The 22031-nt window shown below is 45.8% G+C and overlaps 1 protein-coding gene across 3 annotated transcripts in view; it reads left to right on the top strand.

The window, feature by feature from the left end:
• The window catches only part of OSBPL1A (oxysterol binding protein like 1A), an 82803-nt gene that overhangs the window by 13512 nt on the left and 47260 nt on the right, over nt 1-22031 (top strand). Inside the window, exons 1-2 of one of the 3 annotated variants that reach the window (XM_078594284.1) lie at nt 11686-11766; nt 11874-12014. The exons of 1 other annotated variant lie outside the window; for it this stretch is intronic. In XM_078594284.1, coding sequence (XP_078450410.1) covers nt 11997-12014 — 18 coding nt within the window. In that variant the 5' untranslated portion in view covers nt 11686-11766; nt 11874-11996. Of the gene's footprint in view, nt 1-11685; nt 11767-11873; nt 12015-22031 lie in introns of those variants that run through there. One more of the 3 variants, XM_078594283.1, reaches the window with a different exon arrangement.

Genomic DNA, 22031 nt, shown 5'->3' with positions numbered 1-22031 from the left:
GAACACATAGGAAATTCCTGTTAAACAGAAACAAGAAGCAAACGTGTGAAATTAGAATGGGTTTTCTTTAAAGGTTAGAAAGTTTTGAGGCATTCATCTGTGAATGAATTACGGCTGCGGTTCACATAACACTGTGGTGGTGCGTAAGGCTGGGGGAAGCAATCCGCTGACTTGTTGCAGATTCTACGGTTCGGAATGAATAAATAAAAAAACCTCATTATCGAAGCCTGAAAATCTGCAGAATGTTTTTGTGGGTTCATCGTCCACGGGTCCAGAAACATTAGGAACCTTCGAATTATCCTCTACAGTTCAAGTGTCATTGTAATTTTACAACATCATTGCTATGAATAAGTTTGCTTGTTTTTTTTTAATCTGGAATTTTGTAACGCTTTAATGTTGTCTGCATGCTGAGTTGCTGAGTTGTAAAGGTTCTTCGCTCGATCTTTTCTCGGGAATTCAATTTCTGTTTCTGCACAATACCCCCCCCCCACCCCGAAGTATGTTGCTCGAGGTTTTGGTTTCCCCAGGTGGGGGGGGGGGAGCTTAGAGATCATCACACAACATGTTGAATGCACAGCTGAGATTGGGCACCATGAGTGGTGAATGCAGCTTCCTGCAACTTCACCTGCCCAACTCCCGTGTCAGCCATCCCTACGCGAGGCACCGACGTGATGTCAACTGCCGTTTGCCGGACGACGTCAACGTCAATGGGATAGCGCCGTGGGGATATGTCTGCAGGATGCGAACTTGGACGGTCACCAAAATGTCGACTGGCCGATTTTTTAAAATGGGTTATTGGTCTTACGATACATTGATTTATTGTGCGTGTCAGAATCCGTCGCTTGTGATTTCGGCAAATCATGAGCAAATGATAAATCGTATCCTTCTGGGTAAAAGGCACTGCAAATTGAGACGAAAGGAGTGAAAACGAATGAAACTAATGTCATGAACGACGAAGTGCAAACACGAGGTGAAAACGAATAGATACAATTTTTTTAATCGTGACCCCAAATAGCAGCAATTCATATAATCGTGAGTGGAGAGTAAAGGTTGGTGGTGAATCATTACATGACTACTCAGAACCCGTCCTCACACAGCACAGGCTCGGTTTTCTGAACCACAAGGCATAGGTTGTGTTTGTTTTCTTGCCACCAAACAATACAGAATTGTACTTCACATTTAATAATAATAGAGAGCTGTGTGTTTTATGGTTGAAAGCAGGGTCCTTCATCTGTCCCTCCACAAAGGCTCGTGGTGTGCTCTGCTGAGAGACGGGGCTCGCGGAGACAAATAGATAGAGAATAGTGAGATGAGAGAGAGCGATAAAGAGGAGATAAAGGTGAGAGAGCTATAAGCAAGTACAGATATGTGAGATGAAAACTAGATAAACGTGAGATGAGGGACCTGCGGACAAGAGGTGCAGATGAGTGGGCACTCCAGACCTTCTGACGTCACATGCACCGCTAGCTTACAACAATGTTATGACATGGCCCACAGGAAATATATAATTTTAAAACCCCTCTTCTACATCATGCAGTTAATGTTAAACACATGTTAAGAGTAGACCGTCGTTTATGCATGTATGTATGTTTTGACTTCTTCCACAGCATACGAAGCCAACTGCTATATTGGAGGTGTGGGAGAAGGACAACAACCTGAATAAAAAAATATTTTATTAAGAAATTAGGTTTAAATCTAGATTTAAAAGCGCATAACTCCAGTGGCTTCCTAAAATTGGAAGGAAGAACGTTCCAGACGGCCGCAATGGTAAGTGTGTAATGAGTGAAGTCGATTAGTCTTCTTGCTCATTATAACAAAGGGTTGTTGCTTTGAGCCAAAAGTGGAATTTCCCTATTCCTATGGCATGGAAAATCCTAATTAAACGACGATCACTGTTGACATATGAAAAATTGCTACTAATTGTTTCGACTGTATATAAATGATGAGCCTAGTTTTACCCCCCAAGCTGAGAGTTGAACCCTCGCATTTCTGATTATAAGTCTCGCACTCTACCCAGAGCTCCACCCGGTCGTAGAAGGAGCATCGTACGATAAGTGGTGTGGTAATGGCTTTACGTCACTGGTCAACAGGCAGATGATTCACAGTTATTTATTGTGCTGATCTATGTGGAAGCATTATTTGTAATTGTGGCTTCTAACCAAATTGGATGATGTATGGATGTGCGTGTGTGTGATGTGCATGTGTGAGTCGAGAGTGGCGGTGCCATGGTTAGCGTACAGTGCTATGAACCCAGCAACCAGATGAGTGGCATTTGAGCCTTTTCCCTTGCCTTGCCTTGGTCGACTCGGCCTTAAATTATTACTTGGTGCACTGTAGGGGCATCAGAACTAGAGAGACAAAGGTGTCCGGGCATTGTGTTGGTTAGAGTTTCCCGTCATACACTTTAATAGGTGCTCATAATGACACTACGCAATATTCAGTTTAGGCTATACAGGGGATATTTGTGAGTGCAGGTGGTTGTTGCACCTGCCAGTCACCTGAGTAAACTCGTAACATATGGCTGTGCCCCACGACCTACCCGCCACAAACCTTTGTCGCTTCACATGGTCTCGGAGCAGCTAGCGTGTGACACCAGATGACGTGGCTGCCGCACAGTGGTGAATGGCGGGTTCGATTGTTGTGTCAATGGCTTTGCCTTGCATGTGTTGTGTAGTACTTCTCGACACCCGGGAGACTTCTAGAGCCAGACGGAGACGAAACTCGTGTAAGGGCTTACGCCGTTTAGTCACATCTGTTACACACACTTATACACTGTTACACTCTCTACACTCGACGCTTACACCCGTCATGGCGCACGTCAGAACTCTGTCCTTTATGCGGACATCCCTTGGCTATCTACGCCTCGGTACGGCTTCCCTTATGTCTACCCCCTCGTCTGCCCCTGGCGAGGGGCTCACCCATCACCGCCCGGCGACGAGGTGAGACCTCTACATCTCTCGCCCTTCTTCGGTGGTGGCTGGGATGTCTTCCACGCAGGCTTTCGTTCCTCTCTCTCTCACTCTCCCCACGGCGACCACCTCACGGGGGTCCCCCTTAAGTACCCCTTGGCGGCTCCTCCCCTTAGCTCGGACCCGCCCATGTTCCTGAAGATGGTACCCCCTTACAGCCCCCGTGACATCACGTCATCCCACTACTCCTCTACACACGTGTTTCGGTGGCTTTTGAGCATCAGCAATGCGAAGACAAAGGTGGTCATGCGTGGTTTTTGCCACAATACTTGTGCTGTGCTGGCCTTATTAGTTAATCACAATAGCACTTGCCCCAACAGTCTTTTTCACTATAATTGGCTCTTTGTATCTGTTTTATAGTGGGAACCAGTGAGCGGCGGACGTTTGTTCCGTAATATGAAGCAATATTTAGAGGCCGTTGACCCTGGATCAGCTGGTTCTCCTATCGGGCAGTTGTGATCTTGCGTAAGCCTGTTGTTTTGTTGTGCAGAAAAATCCAGCGGTGGGCTTTAACCTTCTAGTTACCTGAGTCACCTCGTTTGATTGCCCATAAATCTACACGTAGTGCTGGGCCAAGGTTCTCTCGTAAAACCCCGATTTGAGTCAAGTTTATGGAAGCATTCTAAGGGTGATGTCACGATTTACAGGCCCTGAATTGTGAAATTTTGGTCATCGTATGTATGCAGTCGATTCTCGATTACCTGTGTGCGGTTTATCCAATTTGCGGACTGAGATTTTTCCATAAATAATAACTCGTGAGTTTTCCATTTAGCCCACATTAATTACAATCTAAAAACAGTTATACTTTGCTATTCTTGGAACTGTTTATTACTAATCACGTGTTTTAAACCGAACAAATGTCTGTTTCGGTCAATCGGAATAACCACATGATCGCCTCTACAGTACAATAGTTGCATATCTTTACAACAGTGGGTGGAGTTTGATGTTTATTGGCATGGCTCTGCTGTCCACTTAGTGGGCAGAGTGTTATCAAGGAGCACACGCATCGATCGGTCGTATTCCTTCTAAATCGAAAGAGTAGCGATCAAATTCATCGGTTGTGGTTCATATTGAATGACTTATCTGATCATTTACTTTGTGAGTTTTAATTTATGAAACTGTGCGATGGCAGAGAAACGGAAGCGTGTTTTAACTTTAAATCAAGATTTTTCAAACCTGCTTAAGTTAGTTTTTGTGTGGACTTGTCATAAAACAAGATCAATACATTACTACTAATTTAGTTTTTTTCATTAAAAAACTCAAATTTCTTAATTTGAACATTATTTCTACCTATATTAGTGGTTTTTGGCATATAGATCCACGGAAAATTGATATTTTTGAATTATCCGCGATTTTTTTATTTTTCGCGGCCATCCTCCCCGTTATTAGCGCGGATAATCGAGAGTCTACTTTTTATATAAAAGCCAGTGTGTTTTCCTCTTAAAATGAGCATGGAGAAAGTGCGCATCCCCCCTAATTAGATCCCTGAGCCAGTGCTGGAAGTTCCACATTCCTTTTCCAGGGGTTGAATCTATCCACAGGATTAATCACTGTTGACTTGCCAATAAAGTGGTACGTACTTTATCAGTTCCAGAGGAATGATTGGCTGAGTCAAACCCCCAACCAGGATTTGAACGTGTGACCTTCTGATTGTCGACTGCTTGCCCGACTGTTCAGCCACTCGGCACTTCCTCTGCTTCAGTGCTACATTTAACAAAATCGCTGGCTAAAGGGCCCTTGTGAGTTGCCCTTTGTGGTGGTTCAAAGTTACTTTTTTAAATAACCATATGGCTTGCATTTGTGAAATGCGGGGTTTTGAAATAATGTTTTAAATAGTTTAAAGTGTCCAGTGTTATCAATCTGGTTGGGCATATGTTAGTGCTTCCAAACAGGAAGTTTGGAGTTAAAATTCCAGTCATAGGTCGGCTCGGCCAATAATTTTATTGGGTCCGTAAACAGAACATAACTGTGCGGAAAGTCGGGAGTGGCGGGTGTTCTGTGGGGGGAGACTGGCACCCACCATGACAATGTGGAATTTCCATCACTGGTTCAGAGCAGCAGCCAATCGAGATAAGTTCCACCCATTGTTTGTTGGATGAGGAAGACATTTTTAGAAAAAATCGTACTCGACTTTGTTCAGAATAGTAATAATAATATGGATGAGCAACCGTCATACACAACAGGTAGTATAGGCTGCGGGGCTATCTGGTGGACAGCAGAGGACGGTGCAGAAAAATACATTGCTATACTACACTAATTACTGTACTTGTGCCACCAATTCTATGACCCGTACCTTCGCCAACTCACAATCGGGCCAGTTGGCGACTTATCGTCAAGCAAGCTCCACGACCAGCATAGTGTGCAGAGCCCCTAATCCAGCATTGGATTAACTATGGGCAGTACAAGTACAAGAATACAATTGTCTTACCTGTGACTGATATAGGTGCCCCCCTATGCAGCTTAGCTGCTTAGTCTTACAAGGCACTCGCGCCTCTTCATGTGTGTTTAGGCAAGTTTGCTCTTTTGCAGAAGAGGTGGCGGTTACGCGTGTAAAAATGAAGCATATTGGACTGACAAACCGACACTAATCGCCGGGGCTGATCTCCGAAACATCTCTAAATAATATTTTTTTCGTTTGGAATATTGTGATAATGATAATAACAGCAATATACAGCCCTATGTAAATCCTTGTTTGGATGAAGGCCTCCCAGTACCGTGTCATTCATGGGAGTTTGACCACATACCCAGGACTGTTTCACGTTTCATATATCACTTGCCACTGATTTTAGCAGTGGCTGGCATTCATATTCTGGTCACCGGATTCGAAGCACAGTGCATTAACCAATATGCCATGGCTCTCCCTGTTCATTATGAAAACAGTCAAATCATTGAGCCAGTAATTGACAAGAATGACATTAATTTCATGCAGCTGCCACACCACGCGCCTAACCCTAACTCCTAAAATAGATCAATCTAGCCCTGCCCTCGCTTATAAAAATCTGAAACGGTTGGAATGAAAGAGGTCACTCCTCCTCTGCTGTTCCAGTAGTGTAGAACGCTCTACACCTTGCCTTCCATATATTTTGGTGATAAGGCAGCACTTGATAGATATGATGATCAGGATGGAAATGTCATCGTGACCAAAGGGAAGAAACTGGAGCTGTTTCATTTGTTTCACCAGGATCCATGCCACGTCACTGTGTCGTAACACGAGTGTGATGACCGTCACTTCACATTCAGACGGGTGGACGTTTCAACTGCGCGTTGCATGCAACCGCCAGCGCTGCCAGGGTGCACTCGCGTTCACGCGGGGTTTAGTGCTCCGACGCAGAATCGGCTTGAACCTGGCAAAGAGGATCCTTCCAGCCAGCTGTTGGCCACTCGTTACAACCGTGGCAGCACAACGACAGGGGGCGGGTGTAATCTTTCTTCTGGGGGAGGTGGGGGGGCTCGTCGAAAAGAAATTAGAAAATCCAGAGAGGGTGATGTGCAAACAGCGGGGAGAGGTGTACACCACCACTGGGTGCCCCTCAGTAATAACGCGATTTAAACAAAACTAAAAGCGAAATGTTATATTTGTGATGCTGTGTTGGCAGTGGGGGGCGCAAGCAAAGAAATTTCGACAACTAAACACGCTCGTTAATAACACTGCTTCAACACTAAATAAAACATATTAAGTGTCGTTTCAGTTAATGGCAGGAGGGCCATTCCCTGAAATGTCACATTAGTAATAAGTTGTGTATATTAACACTGAAAAGATAAACAACTAAACGCTGGTTGTGCAACACCATCACCCTCGATTGCCAATTCACAGGCGATCCCAAACACAGTCGTGGCTTTGTAGATTGAAGTTGCATAAAGTATAAAAATACACCTTAAGAATCAGGTTAGCTTGTGAGGATTTACCGCCCTCATGATTCAAATTGATTATTGCATTTCACCGACACGATTCGTTTTCAGGATACGTCTCTCATGAATAAAGGGGTCAATGGAACCCATTACATTTGACATTCGGAGTGAGACTCGATAACTCCATGCAGATGGATGCAAGAAGCCAGTACTCTAGTGCTATCTCCTTTCCTCCTCGAAAACCCAAGTATTCCCAATCAGTCTCCCATCTAAGTACGAACCAGGCTCGACCCTATTTAGCTTCTGAGATGTGATGCCAGCGGGTGTGTTTATCGGGTGATTTTGTCGTAGATTCCAACGGTGATGAGGCTTCTCAACTTTAAGCAAAGCACTTGCAGCGTTTGGCGTGAACCGTCTTGAGGAGGGCACACGCTTGCCGTGTGGATTTATTTATGGTCTCGGGCAGAATGCCAATGAGAACCTGCTCCGGAGCTCTCACCAGAGAGAGAGAGCGTGACGTAGCCAGATCAGAAATGTGATGTTTGTTAGGCTGACAAACTTCAGCACATTTTTCAGATTTCTCCCAGAGCGTCTGTGGCACGCCCCACGCCACGCGGGTGCCCCAGGGGGCACCGTGTTCTCCATGCCCGGTCGGTCCTGTTTTACTCAAATACTATTTGACAACACAGTTTAAAATTTAGACATTTACTGGATTAGTTAGGGTAGCATTTAAACAGCCTAGTTGGGGAAACAAATGGCCCCCCAGTGTTTTTAAATACACTTCACCAGCATTTCATGAAATTATATTGAGCATTATTATTTTTCTCTGCTGCGATTCAGTTTTGCTCCTCGGTGTTCCTGCATGGCTGCCGCCTCTCTGAGAATGATTCGAACTAAAAAAAACACAACATTGCTGTTATTTCAGATGCAGAAAGAGCAACACGTAGGTTAGTGAACAGCCGTTGAAGCCACCCAAAGATGCCGATATCTTTGGGTGACCTTCATCCAACAGTGCCTTTTTATTACAACAGACGATAAGAATAGTAAAACCAACACTGGGTTTTCTGTTGTGTTTTGTTTTCCTTTACAAAGTCTGCAACCCTGGGGATGGGACACATTTAATTTTAACCCAGCTCCCATCTTGCCTTGCGTAAACAAACGCCACCTGAATCATTGATCCGGAATATCCGGGCGTGTCTGTGGATAAAAATGATATTTAATTTCAAGCGATTTAACCTGTGGGTATATTTGTTTATCTGTTAAACAAAGTGAATGTGGCTACCTGTGTAATCGGCCGTCATGGTTACGTAACAGTTTGTTTGATGGCCGGTCGATTTATTGCCGGTGTTGGTGGTGTGGAATAACAAACACATACCCTAGCGGGCTTGGAATGGCTGGACGTATGGGTGCTAAGTATCAATATATACCGACTCCGTGGACTGGCACCATGAAGTGGCTTCCTCTCTCTCTGACTGAATTATAGAAGTGAGTCGTCACCATTCTTGGCCCTACAATGGTGTATGTAGTACCTTAGACCACCTGACGTTTATAGCTGAAAGCAGGTCATCCTTGTTAACGGATTCTTACACTGTCTGTAACTTACGAGAAACTCTTCGGACACCTATAGCTTTATATTCTTGGTTCTACGTGACTTTTACCGAAAGAACCAAGAATATTAATCCCTGCAGTCATGATATCAAAACCTATAGCTTTCTCGCAGGATGGAATTTTAAAAATAGTAATTAGTAATAATAAAGAGTGATTTATATACGGCAGAATGGTGGGAATGTGACCATTTGTATCGGTCGTCTCATCAGGCCTTGCGTGTCACATGACTTCACCATACTTCATGTGTAATGCACACAAGCCTTGATTTTGACCAACCAAGATTCAACAGGAGTCAAAATCGCCGCCATGTCATCTGAGACCGCAAAATGATGAGACAATGCAAACATGACTCCTTGTAAAAAGGTGTCAGTTTTGTTGCCAGATAGAAGGGTAAAGAACCAATTATCATATTTTTACTGGCAAATGAGGTTCCCATAGTGTAGATGCTTGCCCCAAGCTCTCATACTCTGATGGTGCATTGTCTTTGAGTTGTGCGCCTTTTGGCGTCATCTGGTCCAACCCATATGAGACTAGGCTCTAAGGAAAGCTGTCTCGGGTGTGGATCAATCAACTTTAAGGACAGTGCACATTATCAGAGTTATGTTCTTTTGTTTGTATTATGACTGCAGGTATTGCGGTCTATGCAAACATGACTCCTTGTAAAAAGGTGTCAGTTTTGTTGCCAGATAGAAGGGTAAAGAACCAATTATCATATTTTTACTGGCAAATGAGGTTCCCATAGTGTAGATGCTTGCCCCAAGCTCTCATACTCTGATGGTGCATTGTCTTTGAGTTGTGCGCCTTTTGGCGTCATCTGGTCCAACCCATATGAGACTAGGCTCTAAGGAAAGCTGTCTCGGGTGTGGATCAATCAACTTTAAGGACAGTGCACATTATCAGAGTTATGTTCTTTTGTTTGTATTATGACTGCAGGTATTGCGGTCTATGCAAACATGACTCCTTGTAAAAAGGTGTCAGTTTTGTTGCCAGATAGAAGGGTAAAGAACCAATTATCATATTTTTACTGGCAAATGAGGTTCCCATAGTGTAGATGCTTGCCCCAAGCTCTCATACTCTGATGGTGCATTGTCTTTGAGTTGTGCGCCTTTTGGCGTCATCTGGTCCAACCCATATGAGACTAGGCTCTAAGGAAAGCTGTCTCGGGTGTGGATCAATCAACTTTAAGGACAGTGCACATTATCAGAGTTATGTTCTTTTGTTTGTATTATGACTGCAGGTATTGCGGTCTATGCAAACATGACTCCTTGTAAAAAGGTGTCAGTTTTGTTGCCAGATAGAAGGGTAAAGAACCAATTATCATATTTTTACTGGCAAATGAGGTTCCCATAATGATGAGACAACTTTCCCGGTTTCGTGCTTGTTAGGAATCATCATGACAGTATCGGCAGCTTTGCCTTCAGCTGCCTTGGGCCTCATGGGGAGGGGCATTTTGGCCACAACCTGAGGGCGACGATAACCACGTCTAACCCTTTGTGTAGATGAGGAGGAACTCATCAGACAGGAAGAGAGGGGTGGGGTCTTTGCTCGTCTCTGGTCTCACCTGGTGGGGAGCGGTCGTCTAGTGGTTGTGCGAACCCCGGCAACCCGAGTTCGATTCCCGCTCACGACCAACGCCAGTGGCGAATATTTGAACCGGCATCCCCTAGGTCGACTCGGCCTTAAACATGAGTGCCTGGTGTGCTGTAAAATAAATAAATTGGGAACTGGGGAGATAAAGGCGGCCGGGAAGGCTGCTGGTCAACAACCCCCTTGCGTGCCATGCCGGCCTTCATAGGTGCTCGTTAACAGCACTTGCCCAAGCAGCCTGTTGAGGATATACAGGGTGAACGTTCTGTCTTGTGACCTTGTTATAATGTCTTAACAATCCAGTGTCAGATTGTTTTGTCAATCGTGTTGCTGTACAAATATGGCTTGCACACTCTTATGATAATAACGTTTGCGGTGCAGATCTTTGTGAAAGGCGAGCCTACTTGCACAGGGTTTAATGAATGCACGGCGCCGCATTAATCTTGTCACAGTCAAGATCGTGGCGGCTGTTGTGGTACGTCAATTACGTTCCCTTTACATAATTGCGATAATCGTAATAATGCAATGGTTTAAATTGTGATTGATTCCCGCTGGACAACGCTACTGACCGCACCAGTTTCTGTTCCTGCACAGGTGGGCTGGTTCACATGGGCAAGAAACACTTGTTTGCCCAATTTGAGTCTTTCTCTGTTGTTACTCTACACATTCACATATATTGCCCTTCTGCAACAACATAATGCAAACAAACAAGTGTTTGCAAAGGGGTGAGTCGGGCAATTACACCAAAGTCAACGCACTCGACCACACCTCGATGATGACCAAACGTGTGTCTGTTGCATTCGTACCGATAGCAACGTGCACCTGGGCATCCCCATAAACCACTGAGAGTCGGCAACCCTCACGGCACTCTGTCGCCATTTGGTTGAACGTGACATTTAAGGGTGAATATCCTCGGAGGAAGCCACTTTTAAATGTTTTCGCCGCATGTGCCGACAAAAGTTTAGCGCAAGAAACGTCCTTTATATTGTTGAGCGTAAAAATAAATGAACGAAGTTGTAGTCGTTGATGAAACGGTAGCGGGAGCAATCGATCCGCTGTTGTTGGTGTGGAGTTGGAGAGTCGGAAGGGCGTTTGCCCGGCGCTACACACTGGCACTCGCATCGCTAACAGTATTGACAAATGGTGGCATAAGCTCTTCAGCCCAAGTGTGCAACTTTCTTTCCAGTTGCGACGTTCTTGTACCGAGTGACGCTGTGGATAGCATCGCATGGGCGGTTCGGTCTTCCTTTAAGCCTATCTCGCCTGAGCCTGTGCTACCTGTTGCACCGCAACTACACTTATAAGTTCTTTCAAACCTTCACCTGCCCACCCCTCTTCTCCCCCCTTCTCTGCCCTGACCTCGCCAATGCCAGCACTCCCATCTCTCAGTAACTCCCATATCTTGCTGCCTTGGGTGTGGTGATGGTTTCCCAAGGTTGGCACACATTACTTGAAAGCCTCCTATGGGCCGGACGTCATGTTTAAATTGCAAAATTGTCAGCGTTATGCGTTGACACGGCGGTTGTGCAAGATGCTCAAACAAAGGTGGCTGCCTCGTGGGCAGGAATGTGTGATGCGTAACCGACGACATGGGCCTTGCCTAATGCCATTGGCTGCGGGGGGGGGGCCTTGAGGAAGCAGCCTGGGTGTGTGCGTGCGTGTGCTCCCAACCTGTTTGTCCTCATTCTGGAGGTGTCGGGTCCGTAGTGCACACTTAACCGTTGTCCTGCCTTTTAAGAAAAAAAAAATTCAAGTGAGAATTGGCTGCGTGGCAATCGCGTCACTCGCTTGCTCGCTCGTGTACGTCGGCCGTCCTAGGTGTGTTGCATCGTAAACTCTTGTGTCTCTTCGCTCACCCAGGCTAAAGGCACATGCGGGCGCAAACAGTGCTAGGGAGAAAGCCCAGCTAGAATCTTCCTCCGCATCGTCTGCGCGGGACACGTTTTTCAACGACGCAAGGGTTGGTTGTGTCATTGGCTTCCGATGGATGACGCGCAGAAAGTAAGTACCGTCCGTACCAACTGTTGCCGCTTCTGGTGGGGCTTGCGACATGCTTTTTTTGGTCACGATTAAAACGTGTAATGTGTTTTGTTCGTTTTGTTTGAGCCGCTACCCTCCCGACACTCATCGCTTATGGTGCACTGGCTCGTGTCAATGGATTATCTGTTCGGTGTCTGTCTGCCGGGCAACACGCCGGGGTTTGAAGGGGAACTGGGATTGGAGGGGCGGGGGTGTGGGGTGCTTCACTTATCGCTTACGCTTCAGTTTTGGTGGTTTCCACGTAGCCGCGGTATCTTAATTCCTTCTTCTTCCTTGAACTTAACATCAGTATGCTTGGCCCCACCTGATTGCGATGTGTGTGTGTGTCGCTGCCTGACAGCCTGCAGTGTGAATGCTTTGTCAGTGGCATTGTGTAACTTTCTGAAATCTAAAACAAGCATGCCGAGTCTGATCTGGGTTGTTTTTTAACAGTGTGTTCCTAACATTGCAGCCGTGGCGATATCAAACGTAGGCACTGAACGCCAGTTTTTACATTGTTCACTACTTATTCTTAAAGTTATTTTTATTTGGCGAATGTTCTCTGATGAAATCTGGCATGCCAATGTGCAGTAGCTCACCACAGTGCCGACTTAGATTATGATGTGTAGAGCCGTGAGTTTTTGAAACGTGATAACGTGTGCCAACCTGAAAATTAGCCAACCTCTTTAACGAATAAGCCACACTCTTCATCTTTGTGCTATGAATAATGAATAAGGACCATTGCGCAAAACGTCACCCATTATATACGGTATATTTCATTCGAAGGCCACAACGTTATTGATCAATGTATTGAATGATTTTGATTTAAAGCTTTCGTGACTGCAGGGATTAATCTTCTTGGTTCTTTCGGTAAAGTCACGTAGAAGGGAAATAATAAAATAATAAAAATAAAACATAATAAAATACAATTCTCACGATGTTTCGGCCACAACGCAAGCAGCCGTCCTCAGGTGAAGAACAGGTCTGTCGGAAAGACAGCGTCTGAATGAACACCACCAAGCTTGGCAGCGTATATTTAAGCTGGGTTAAGGGAGGAAGGGCGCCTTGACAAAGGAATTTGTATGTCAACAGAGGAATTTAGCATATTTATGGAAAATGCAGATATGGGATTAGTCACTACATGTGGAATGCGTAGGAGGGGGGGGGTCTCAAAGTCATTATGCCCGTGCATATATAGAATTGTAATTGCGACATAGAATTGTAATGTATGACTTACTGTTAGTAGCTCAGCTTATTGGAGAGTATATTTGGTATATTGATGATATTGATGTAGTTTATATTTAAGTTTTTTACGTGGTGGTTTGGCTGCTGCAGCCCCTTACTATTAAAATTTCTTCCCTTTATTACTGCTAACCCTACGTCCTCCCTTTGTTGCTGCTAATCCTACATACGCATTCCACAAGTAGTGACTAATCCCATATCTGCATTTCCATAAATATGCTAAATTCCTCTTGACATGCAAATTCCTTTGTCAAGGCGCCCTTCCTCCCCTAACCCAGCTTAAATATACACTGCCAAGCTTGGTGGTGTTCATTCAGACGCTGTCTTTCCGACAGACCTGTTCTTCACCTGAGGACGGCTGCTTGCGTTGTGGCCAAAACGTCGTGAGAATTGTATTTTATTATGTTTTATTTATATTATTTCCCTTCTACGTGACATTACCGAAAGAACCAAGAAGGTGTTGAATGATCTTTTAATTTTTACTTAAAACCCATTGACGTGACGACGTGGGTGCAGTACATTAATATGCTAATAAAACGTAATGCTGCAATGGTGTTTGGTGAGTGTGTGTGTTAATACATTGTGGATTTTGTTGGAATTCTTGATGGGGGGTGGGGGCATCCCTCTTTTGCAGACTTATTTTAACTTCACCGCCGCTTGCAGTTTTGCCCGTAAAAGTTAACAATGTTACTGCTTCCATCCTGTTGAAACAACCTCTAGTGAAATACCGCTTGAGTCACGGAGCACGTAAAACCGCCCGGTTCCTCTAACGTTGTCAGTCTCAGAAAGAGTCTCTGACCGTCATGCTGCTGGAACGGGCGCGGGGCGGTATTCCTCTTTATCAGAGGCGCACCGAGCCATTGGTCGAAATTCCACATTCCTATGGCAGGGGCCAGTCTCCTATAGGACAACCACTGTTGATTTCCCCCCTCACCCTAACGAGGTGGTAGTTGTGTTATTGGCCCCATAGGGATGATGTGCCAAGGCGACTCTGATTTAAAATTGCAATAGGGTCCGTTTTATAACATGAGGGTAATGATTCATCGATTGGTCGGTGTAATGTCGGTTATTAAGCTCACAATCAGTGAGTGAGAATCGCGTGTGAGAATCGACGTTATTTTTAAATCACGTCGTTGGTGTACAGTCCTCGCAACCCACCTCGTGGCTCCACCCTCCCGTGATCACTAATCCATTTCTATTCGTATGCAAATAGGCCACCGCACACGTGAACGCTGCTGATGGATGGTAATCACGGCAGTTATATACCCAGAACCATCCATCGGGGGTTGCGGGCCCGGGGGAAACCCCACTGTGTGCCCCCCCCCTTCGACTTCAAACTAAACCGGAAGTTTTACATCTGACACCTTTACGTCGAAGCTCAGAAGCCCCCCAAATCGAGGGCCCGGGCGGTCGCCCCCCAAATCGAGGGCCGGGGAAGGTCACCCCGATTCACCGTGTACCCCTAGGGACGGCTTTGGTTGTACCATGGGGTGGTGGGCTGTGAGGGCAGCCTCTCTGGGAGAAAAAAAACCACCGGCGCTGTACGGAGAAAAGTAACAATTATTTTTGAATATGTAGCCTGTCATGTATGATGGCTACACGTGAACCCCCGTAGCCACGAGTGGCCACTACATTCACCATGCAAAGTAAAAAGAGAATTGATTCTAAGATTGGAATAGTGTGGCTGAATCGTGAAAGTTCATCGATTTGTGGGATGGGGGGAGGGGGAGAAGGGGGGGGCTGTTGAGGGAGCAAACCATTAGGTTTTCAGTTTTTTTTAACATGTGCATTTTCTTCACTTTAGCGTAGGTATAAACCAGATTATATGACATTTGGGTTAGTATATCTTATGTTTAAAATCCATCCTGGGTCGTTTTAAACGCTCACAACAAATTGGGTGGAGCGTTGCGAGTTCTGCACGTAACAGTTGCAACACAAGTCCCGGTCGGACCTGTGACAAAATGTGACCCATTTTTACAATCGACCAGGGCTGAGTTGCCCTCTCTTTAGAGCCACCCTGTATTTTCGTTCTGGACAGTTAGCGCTTCCTGCATAGGTCAAGATTATCGTTCACAGTAATATATATTTTACAGTCCCTTGCACTAAAGTGGTGACTAAGGCACTGAGGTGTTGGAGCAGGCTGCATGTGATCATCAAGGCTTGTAAACCTGTACGTGTTGAACTTCTTTCGCACCGTACGTCGCCAACATTGCTAATCGGAGGTGCGAGGAAATAACAACAATCGATGAATGCAGGTCACATCCACAAGAATACATTAATTTCGATTTGTGAATATTTTGATTTAACATTGCGTTATTTTATTTTTGACCCGGACGCTCTTCGTTAATTCTGTGTACGCAACTTATATTGTCCCTGTGTCATTTTGTTACATTTTTGCACTTTGAATAATCATCCGTGTGCTCTGGAACCTCTCTGTATTATTTTTTCACCAGAGGGTCTCCCTTCTGAAATATCGAGATTTCAGATCTCAACACCCTCGCGTATTTTTTATGAAAATAAATCTTTTATTTAAGTCTGTCGCTTTGGCGGGATTAACCAGGCTTGGATAACACGATTGGACACATTCAGGGTGAGTTTGGTCACAGGCTTTTAAAGCACCTTTACGTTCAGGGCTAAGTTTAGAACGAAGTGAGTTAAGATGAATGTTTGAGAGTTTTAAGTATTGATGCGCATAACTTGAGCTCGGATAGTTTACAAAATCCCATCCGTTACTCCGCACGCCGCTTCACGCTTCTATTTGTATTTTTCAGGCAATGCGGCGTTTAACGACATAATACGCATTTCAATGGGGAACATTGGTGCACTTGGGAGATGGGAATGAGGAGTTGGGGTCAAGGGGGGGTTGTGGAGACAGAAGTTCGGAGGTGGGGGAGGAGTGGGAAGAATGGAGTTTGACTAAACCCGAGTTGAAGCTAGCCAAGCAGTCAGCCCTTGTTAGGGCTGGCTCCTGCCAAGGTTATTTTTTTTCATGCCCTCTGCACATCATTCCTTCCAAATACACAGTAACATTTGTTTTCATTTATCGTTGGCTCGGAGGTCGTGCAGCACAGCACGTCACTGCCGCTCGACGGCCTCTTCATGCCACGCCGTCAGTTGGAGGAGTACTTCACCGTGCTGGTTGATGTGAGGGTTGGTGTCGTAGCGGTCAGGACCAGTTAACTCTTTCCCGTTCCAAGACGTCTGCAAGTTGCAGGGTGGGTCCCGTTCACTGCTGAATCTTGGAACGCACAAACGGTTAACGTTAATTTTGTTTAGAGAGGCATAGCACCGATGTTTTTAAAGAATTTGTCCTCACCGCAGAGAACTGACATGACACGACTGCAGTCTTATGATAGCTGGTGTCAAACTGTGCCACATGCCCTTCCGCATGGCCTGTTACTTCCGATTCATCGTTCGCCTACATCATCGGAACTGGAAAGGGTTAAGATATCGCTCACTACTGCTGTTGGGCATGACTCGGATAGCTTAACTCAGTCCGCCACATTCATGGCACAAGCGGCACTAAAACACTGTGCCAATGAGCGTGGTGAAGTCTGGTCAAACAACACCCATGACCAACATGGCATGGGGAGGCCTTCATCCAGCAGTAGATTGACAAAGGGGCTATAGTAAACAGAGTTATATATGTATTTTAATGTCTATGCATTAAACGTTCTGTACATCCGCATCACTGGTCACGCACGTCACTCAGAGAGCCAACCGCTATAATTTGACAGTGGTCTCTGTTTTGCTTGGATGTATTTTTCGTTCATGCTCTGAGTTGGAGTAAATCAGGGCTGGAGCAGCTGCAGATACGACCTTGATCACACCATTAACAATGGATTTTCGTTATTATATAGCATCGTTTATGTGACTGCATCGCACAACGCTGCGCTCCACAAACACGGAGGCGAGTATAGATTACGATTTTTAAGACAATTAACACAAGTGGTTTATACATGGGGGGGGAACCGTAGCACCTGGGGAGAAACCCACACGTGCGAGGGGAGGGGGTTCAAGGCTGTATCCCATGAAGATGACACATATTTTTAGTCCGTACTAGTTGGACCACCCTCTCCTGGCAAGCCAGGATATTGCACCTCAATGGCCACAGTAAGGCGGTTTGACGTTCGTGGAATCCGCTCACCCCTCACCTCCACAATGTTGAATTACAGGCATGCATAGCCACCACTGCACGGCTTACTGTAGCACTTGTGTTCAACCGAAACGATGCGCTTTTCTTTCCCAAATGAATACCTGCTCGGACAAAAAAAAGGGCAAATTGGGAGCGTGTTCTCTTGTTTCTTCCCGGCATGTGCTCCTTTATATAGCTGGGCTATCGAGACGCACAAATTTAATCCATCACCTTGCAGCCAGAGGTGGTGTGGAATGCCCTACCTGCGCGGGCTATGATGTGTGCAATCAATTAAAGTACAGAAAGCAGGATGCTGACCCGTCCGGTCAAATTGAAGCACTATCGGCTCCTATGCATACGTGTGCGCTGGCTTCCTGGTTTTCTCTGAAATGAAATTTTGCTTGGTCAGTAATTGGCCTAACATCCTAATGTATACCCATAATGACAAATTATTGACTTAGTGTGGCATTCTTCAGTTAATAGTGAAGCATTAATATTTACTGGCTTGAGCTCAAATCCTAACCGTGGTCAATAAACGCAAATTAGTTCACTGCTTGCTTCAGAGATTTGTGGTTTCATCTTGCAGGCCACCCCCGTGGGTGCGTTCACCACAAAGTACAAGCCGCCTGTTTCTCAGGTGATATTAAAGGTGCCACGTGATGTAATACGGAGAAAAGCGCAGGCCATTGTGTGCTGGGGTCATGGCCCGGATTTGCCAAAAATTTCGACAATTGCCCTCTTGATTGGAAAACGCAGCAATCATCGCATCCTTTTTATTACACGTGGGTAAACGAGTGTAATAGTCATACTAGCGTTTATAAATAAGAAGAATTAAAACTTGCGGTGGGAATTCCTTTTGTTATGAAAGTTGACAGTACTATGGTCATACAGACTTTGCCACAGTAAATGCAGATTTTCTAATGCTAATTAAGGGTCACCAATCCAGTGCTTATTTGAACAGGAAAACAATGTGACTTGCCATGATGATATTTGACTTTTCACCGTTTAAAGGTGCAGGTTGATGTTGACCATGGAAGTTGTTTTATTAATAAGATGTAGGGTTTCCTTCATCTAGTGGTGGATTGACAAAGTGGTGTAAATTAAAATAAACTAAACATGATCCCAAGAAAATTGTTGTGCTTTTCTGGCACTTACAAAAACCACCACAAACACAGCCCTGAAATTTGAGAAACGCCATTGACCATGTGTCTCTCTTCCACAGTGGCCCAACGATGCCAGCCAGGACTGTTTCGTAGGTCAACCAGGGAGAATATGTACACAGCTCCCTTCGTAATTAGAGCCTCGTGGCCAAGTAAAAATGAACCACACCACCTGGTGGTTTCTTGCGAGGCCCTTTAAAGCTGTCTGGTCCTCAAATCACACTGGCTCGCTTCCCAGTGATCACTGGAACGTGGTATGGTGTCTGCCTATTCCCCCCTCCCCTCGTGGGCTCCAGATTGCCTGAGTCAGCAAGGCTGCTGGCACGTTGGGTGCGGAGCGGAGAAGAGTGGGGGGTTCACGGAGCCACGCAGCTTGCCAATGAAGCCGGAGGGTTTCTTGGGGGTTTCTGAGGGACTGTTGGGGAAAGAGTTGTTGTTCGTGATCACTTATGAAGGCTGGCAAAGCACACGAGGGGGTGGGTGTATGTAATGCATGTATTTTGAACTTCTCTCGCACCGTACGTAGCCAACCGTGCTAATCAGAGGTGTGGGGGGAGGCCAGCACCATCCCGAGTGGCGATATTTACACAGCACCAGGTACCCATTTGAGGCCGAGTCGGCCTAGGGAAGGTCCAATACTGGTTCAGATTATCATCAATGGTATTGGCTGTTACCGGGTTCGTAGCACGGGACACTAACCACTACACACCCGGTCCCCACAAAGACATACAGGGCTTAGGCTCTTAAAATACGTTTGAGTCCAATAAAACAAAACAACAAAGTGACTTCCCACTCGTCGATTGCGTGGCGCACGTGTCTTTAATCTCCTGCGTGATTGGAGGCTTGGGTTCGTTTATTTGTTGCAGCCGTTTAACTACAGCATCCTTGCTGAGTCTCGACTCTTTTTCCAGGAGGGTTCTGCAAAGTTTTGTGCAGTAGGGTGCAACGATTTTGCTACGCATTTCCCAATTTAGTAATTTCCGAGTTTTTTTTTATTTGTTTCATGGGTAGGAGAAGAAATACTATTGTTTTTAACAACACTTTTGTTACGTGATGCAGATACTTTTTATGGCCCCTGTTATTTTTGTTTTTTAATAGTTTTTTGCCGACTTTCCCAGCGTAATTTCTCGACACACTACAAATATTTTTATCGCGCTTGGCAGCCCTGTTGCACAGCTCCATTTCTCATTCAGAATGTGGTGAGCTCAAATCTCGCTTAAAGCATTCTAATGGTACAGCCCTGCAAATGCTCACACACACTACTGCTGGCGGAAGTACTGCCACTGAAAGGAGATCAAGAGAGCCCATCTTAAACCATTTTTTCCAACTTTTTTTTAACCAGGTAAAGCCGACTGAGCAATCAGCTCTCTTTCCGAAGTGACTTGGCCACAAATGATAGCTCAACGAAGTGGCTAATCACGTTGATATTTATAGCAGCCCAATACTCTAAACGCATGTTTCTCAATCTGGAGGGAAATACCATAGGATCCAGAGAATAATCCACTTGACCACGGGGAGAACATGCAAACTCCAAATATAAAGGCATCAAGGTTTGGGATTGAACCAATGACCTGCACACCAGGCAAGGGAGTTAACATTTCGCCACCGCTGTGCAGATGTCTTGGCAAAGGTGGGAGTACCCTCGCTTTTCCCCACCACGTACAACCTGCCAATCGACTAACCGTGCATTAAACCCATTTATACTGCCGGGGTGGACAGAGTGTGTTTGGGGGAATTGAGAAACTTGCGTCATTGGTTAGTGTTTGAAAAATTAGAGCACCACAACCACTGTTGTCTTGGCGATAGATTAGTCTGCCATTTGGAATGTGGAGTTTCCATTAACAGAGGTGAGCACCACCCAGAGTTCAATTGAGCCACGTGGGCACTTTGACTTTGCAATTATTTTTGCTGGAGGGGAGAAGAAGATGATGGGGTGTGTGTGTGTTCCAGCATGCAGCAGTGTGCAAATACAAACTACCACTGGTGGCGGTGATTCATGTTGCTTCACGTGAAGCCGGCAAACTGGCTAATCCATTAAAACGTCACATGCTATCTTGTTTCTGGAGTTTGCAGTTTGCATATCTTTTAATGTGCTGACCGAGGATGAGAGTAATTTCACAGAAACGGACGAGCATTGCTCACTCATGGTGGTGCAGGACCACACCTGGCAACTGCTGAAAATGTTGTTGTGTTATTGGTGGCAACAGTCGTTTATTTGAATGCATTTATAGAACTTGACTGAATGTGAATGCGTTTATTATTTAACAAGAGGATTTTTTTGCAGCTGGGGCCGTTTCTTATTTTTTTAAACGAGATCAACAGATCTAGATGACCCCAGCTCAATGATGCGTGCGAGCTGGGTGGCTCGTGTGAGACGGCAAGGCATGTAGATTGCTGACCTGTTATGCGCGCGTGTTTTGAGTGTTATCTGGGTACACTACGGTTTCCTCAAACTTCGAGAAAGTCTCTTGAAGGAATTGGCCAAACGTCCTAGTATAGCAGGACTCTCTTGAGAGCGTTTTTGGTTGGGGGGGGGGGGGTTGGGGGGAGGGGTTTGGGGGGTAGGGGGGAGGAGAGTCGTTCTTCCAGCAGTGGAGCGATCATGGCCGAGTTTACGATGATGACACGAGCTGAACGTAAAGCGCAGGTTCTGCTGCGTCACAGTTAGGGACGCAAGAGCGGACAAGCGACGGGCGTGGAATGTGATTGTGGCACACAGCCGTGCAGCAGTTGTAGGCCAGATTAATCATTTTGATCTATGGCTTCTTCGAAGGGAGCGAGCGAGTCCGCCGCCTTATCCACCGCGCGTGGTACGATCGTCATCTCGTGCCCCGGGGAACACATCCCACCCACTGCCATTTCGCCCTTCTTAACATTTGAAGCAATACTGTACGGTCTGTATAGAAATACCTTCTTGAAAGAACAAAATGTAACGAACGCCATTTTTTTTGGGTTGTCTCCATACAATAAATTAATTACATTTTGGACCTTTGTCAATTCACTGCTGAATGGTGGCGTCCCCCATGCCGTGTCGGTTTGCTAACGTCATCACTGATGTTAGCCACGGCCGGGAATAGGACTCGGGTCACCGGGTGCATAGCACAGTGCATGAAAAACCGCGCGCCATTCTGCACCCGGTAGGCAGGTGAACGGCACGGGCTTTAATGCACTCGTGCAAAGTTGCTGTGCTGCCCCAATAATCCTGGGGTACAGAAAGGGTGACTTTGTAACCACAGGCAAGTACATGACGCTAGGATGAGGCTTACTACCCACGTGTTACGGGAATGCCAACTGCGGAGCTTTGTGCATGTGGCGCCACCTCGCTTCTCCCTGGCAGGCTCAGCCCACTGGGTTCTCTGCGCTAGAGAACGTCGAGGGGTGGAGAAGAGCTTTTCCAGGAGGGACCCCAAGGAACGGGGGTCGCTTTGTGGGGGCTTTTCCAGGAGGGACCCCTAGGAAGGG

This window comes from Lampetra planeri, chromosome 5, assembly GCF_965212315.1.
Source record: "Lampetra planeri chromosome 5, kcLamPlan1.2.h2, whole genome shotgun sequence".
In the NCBI taxonomy this organism is placed as follows: Eukaryota; Metazoa; Chordata; class Hyperoartia; order Petromyzontiformes; family Petromyzontidae; genus Lampetra; species Lampetra planeri.
The sequence above is the reverse complement of the archived record's forward strand: the minus strand, read 5'-3'. Positions and strand labels throughout refer to the sequence as shown.